The 4738-nt window shown below is 43.9% G+C and overlaps 1 protein-coding gene across 1 annotated transcript; it reads left to right on the top strand.

The window, feature by feature from the left end:
* The first annotated feature begins 3715 nt into the window (after positions 1-3715).
* On the top strand, positions 3716-4078 carry LOC142814351 (acetylcholinesterase-1-like). The gene has a single exon (XM_075893041.1). The coding sequence runs from the start codon at positions 3716-3718 to the stop codon at positions 4076-4078; it is 363 nt and encodes a 120-aa protein (XP_075749156.1).
* Positions 4079-4738: the final 660 nt, after the last annotated feature.

The following is a 4738-nucleotide window of genomic DNA, read 5'->3' as shown; positions in this document are numbered from 1 at the left end:
ACTATGCCACAAAACGACGACGTCACCAACGGCCAATTTTAGTTTTGGGGGACATATCAAAGGCTTTGGCCTTAAGGGGCCCTGCAACACTTCTTTAGCATGGTCAGAAAATGCTGCTGGCCGGTAGTCGAGGCTCCAGAGAACACGCGGGCCAAATATTAGAGCGCAGCACTTGGTCTGGAATTGACAATTAATGCTCAAGTTAAGCTTGAAATCACTCCACCTTTTCTGTAATAATGATACCACATACCTAAATTACTGCGTCATATACCCAAGTTCCACGCGATTGGCTAATTTGAGCATCTTAGCATGGTTTATGAAATGGCTGCCGGAATCGTCAGGTAGTGGCATCATTGGCACCCTAATTAATCAAGTGCCTCTACCAATGCCTCCACGTCAATGTCTCTACGTTTGTGGCGCCTTTTCAGCGCCCTGCTTAACCGCTTCATCGTCACTCATACTGGTACGAAGCAGAATACAGCGGCGCGAAGCATGCAGCGGCACAAATTCGGCGGTACGATGCAGGTACGGCGGTAAGTACGAAGCAGAATGCATTAAAATGTTCGCTTGCTGTGGCTTCTGCTTGGCTTAAATCGTCGAAGGTGCATCTACACGGATCGACAGTGGCTGGTAGAAACAGGACCACGAACGAAGGCATGGGAACGGCTGCGGCAGTTGGGCCTGTGTTGCCGAAGTCTTAAAGCAACATGCACATTCTCAGTGCACATAGGCAGCGTTGGACATTTAACGTCTCCCTGAAATGTTGTGCAAAGAAGACAAACCATTAATTATAACGCTTTGCACACACTTCGTGCATTCATCGGCAAGTTCAAATCACCGCGTACTGAGTCTGTACAGCTGGTACTGGATGTTCTTTGTCCAGTGCATGCAAGCACTCAGTAGACACCATGATCCCACTAATACTGTCATTAGCAATGAGGCCAGGCATGTTACCATATCTACAATTGAACATGGTACGCCTGAGATCCTGCATTCAGTACTATATATTAAACTGTCTAGATAAAAATAAACTATTCTTCGTTTCGACGTACATGGAACGCAGCAGTGTCGTTTAACCTCAGATGACTTTTTGTTTATTTACTTCTTCTATTTTTTATTCCCTCAATCACCTTTCCCCAGCTCGGTATAGCGAACAAGACGCGCACCTGGTTGACCTTCCTGCCATTTCTTCATCGTCTTCCTCCCCCAGCGTGCACCGGCTCACATTTATTGTATGAAATAGCAGCTGCATCATACATATCCCACTTTATGAGTTGAAATGAAATAGATATATTAAAAGAACGTCTCTCAGATTCATTGCATGTCTATATATGCAACATGAGATACGCTAACCATAAGTACTAGAAATCTACAGTCATATTTTCAAGGCGCAGCAATGGTGCGTGGTTGTTTGACAGTACGAAATGTATCAAATAAAGGAATTCAGTGAAGAGCTCTTTTGGGCTTGTTGGTACAGGTTGAACCAAACCTGGGGAACTTTGCACAGCATAGGCTGCACAGAAAAATAGAAAACACAACTAGGACCACAAGGCAATGCGACCAAAATAGCAATAACACAATGCTACAAGAAGAAGCACTGAGTATCAGTTGTGGTTGTAAATATATAGATGTTATCTATATAATTATATAGGGCTGAAAATAGCTGAACTCACATTTATGCACTAGCGATCCGTTCAGTTTGTAGGCATGTTTCTAACGTTATGGTGAGTATGCTTCAACTTGCTTTGCAAAAAGATGGATTCCTCACAAACCCAAAAGTAAAATTATGCAAGATTATGTGAAAAATCCCATGGTCTTGGAAACATTCGTGGAATAGTGCAAACAAACTTCAGTGATGACTCACTACCATAAGTTGGTAAGAAAACCCGAAACAACAAAGTTGCAAGTCATGGGCCTGGTGACGCGAATACGATTTCCTCTTAGAGAAAAAAGTATTCTTGAAGTGTTTGAATGACGAGTGCACCAATATTTGGTACACGTGGGTCTCACGAAACTGTCCAAAACCTGTGAAGTGGTTATTTTGAATACGATACTTCTTTTGAGATTGCAATAAGCCAAATCAACGTTCACTAGAACTTTTTATACTCAATTAGTGATTCAAATCTTACTGTACGTGTGAACTGTTCAATATGTCCTATTTTGGCACGTTTACAGCCCCTCTGCTTTACAATAAGCGTAGGGTAGCAAACCTCACTATTCTGGCTGACATTCCTGTTTTAACTTTTCGCTCTTCAGTGGATTACAGTTTTTACCTCACAACTTTCTGAAAATCAAGGTGAACCATCGGGCCATGTAAAGACAAATACTAAGGCAAAAATTAGGTGCAGTTGCTGTAATAAACTATAACAATATTCTGAACGATTATGCCAATGAAGACGCATTTAGTGGTAATTGCGCAAATGCTTCATTTTAAAGCTCCTTATATTGTATTATTTGGCATAGTACTGTCGTACATATTGAAATTGAATAGACATCGTATGAAATTCGCAATCACTAGGGCAAAGAAAGTTAACTTGGACATGACTTGCTCGCTTTCTCTCTCTCTCTCTCTCTCTCTCTTTCTCTCTCTTTCTCTGGTATATGTATACGCTGCCTCAAATATTCGTTACAGCTTCATGATGGTTAGAGGACATTTGTTCTCGTTTGCAGCACTAGGGTAAATTCAAGAGCTTTAGATTTTATATTGTTACAAGTGACTGTGTTTATTTAAAGATGAGATGAAATGGCGTTGTGAAAGAGCAGCGTACTCCTGAGACAGGCCTAGAACGCTTCACCCAGCCACACAGTCCAAGCGCCGCTCCACTACTTTTCTTCTTCTTCCGCGCCCCGTAGGCTCGCGCATCTTCGTTTCAATATCTTAGACTTTCACAGCATCCATCAAATAATATGAAGCAGTGCTCAAAAACATTAATTTAATGCTTTCATAGATCGCGAAATTGATTCTTTTGTTTCGACTTGATAAAATTAAGGGTGCAGAGTGAGTGCTAGAAATTGAACAAACTGCATTGTGTAAAACGAATAGACGTAAAGAGTCCCAACAGATGAATTCGCGTGACCGTGCTTTTGAACAAGCAACGCCGAGGCGTCTTGAAACATTGCAATTGTGATGAAATGAAAGAATAATGACGGTGAATTATCCCCGCGACAACAGTGCTAAGCAGTCATTCAAGGTATATTTATTTTTACGCAGCACGCCCCGAGGCAAATTGACCACAAGCCATCGAAAGGTACTTTTGTCTTGAGCCTGATTATATCTGCTGCACTGTCAGATGACTTTATCGTCGTCAAGACTATGGAAGGGAGAGTGCGCGGTCAACGTGAAAACGTCCAAGGCAGAGACGTGGAAATATTTCTTGAAATTCTTTACGCTTCGCCACCCATGGGGAAAATGCGGTTCCTCAAGCTTCAGCCGGCATCGCCATGGACCGGTGTTTACAACGCAACGGTCGTGAAATATTGCTGCATGCAGCAGAGATTTCCCTGGGTTTTCCACATTGCGACAACTCTTCCCGAAGACTGCCTGTTCCTAAACGTGTAGACGCCGAAAGCGTCAGACACGACAAAACTGCCTGTCCTGGTGTGGTTTCATGGTGGATTCTTCAAAATCGGCTCAGCGTATGAGACCACTTACAATGCTACACCCTTGGTCACTTTCTACGACGTGGTTGTAGTGTCCTGTACTTTTCGCTTGGGCATGTTTAAGTTTTTTGACACAAACAACAAACAAGCACCTAGAAACGTCGGGCTCTGGGACCAGCTAATGGTAATGAAATGGGTTAAGCGAAATGTCAAAGCCTTTGGCGGAGATCCCAAACTAGTTGTGTTCTTCGGTGAGAGCTCTGGTTCTATGGCCATCCACCTACACCTCATGTCACCCTTTGGCGCCGGTTTATTTCACCGATCGTTCTTTATGAGTGGCACTAAAAGCACCGACGCGGACGTTGACTCAGTTGGCAAGAACATTCTAACTGGAAATGCTGTCACCAAAGTGCTAGGCTGTACGAACCCTTCTCAGAACCTGGCCACGAATCTAGATGAAGTGCTTCAGTGCCTCTGATAGTCATCGGCCAGCGGCATCACTGATCCCAAGGAAGAAGCCACGTCGCCAAGTCGGTTTGCATTTCTGCCAACGTTCAATACTGATTATGTCCCGCACTTGCCTTCAGTTGCTACCGAAAAGGGGCGTTTCCGTGTCGTTTATGCGATGGTTTCTGTGGTGAAAAATCAGGGCGCAATTACCTCCGTCGTGCAAGCCAACAAGGAGCTTCTTCAAGACGACTTATCGGGCTACGACTGGTCGGAATTTGTACCAGAAGTCGAGGTCTTACTGGGAGATTTTGTCAGCAAGCGTATTTTCCCCATGACACTCGAATACCCGAAAAATTCCCAAGCTAAAGACATGTCAGTGTTCAGACTGGCAGCAGCAGGCTTCCTGGAAAACGATCGCTTGTATTATCCCAGCAGGGTGTTTAGTGAAAGTGACTTGGCTGGAAATGGTAAAGTGTATGGCATGGTGTTCCAGCGCAGATCTCGTAAGTCGAGACTCCCAAAGTGACAAACATGGGTGAGATTCCTCACTCGTTTGGGATACCCTTCTTGGATTCTGTTAACTATGACGAAGAGGACAGACAGTTCAGTGTGGAAGTCATGAGGATACTGACTTCATTCACTCGAAATGGGTAAGCGAGTGGCGCCTGCTTCTATGAAAGCCTCTTAC

This window comes from Rhipicephalus microplus, chromosome 4 (assembly GCF_043290135.1).
Source record: "Rhipicephalus microplus isolate Deutch F79 chromosome 4, USDA_Rmic, whole genome shotgun sequence".
NCBI classification, from domain to species: domain Eukaryota; kingdom Metazoa; phylum Arthropoda; class Arachnida; order Ixodida; family Ixodidae; genus Rhipicephalus; species Rhipicephalus microplus.
The sequence above is the reverse complement of the archived record's forward strand: the minus strand, read 5'-3'. Positions and strand labels throughout refer to the sequence as shown.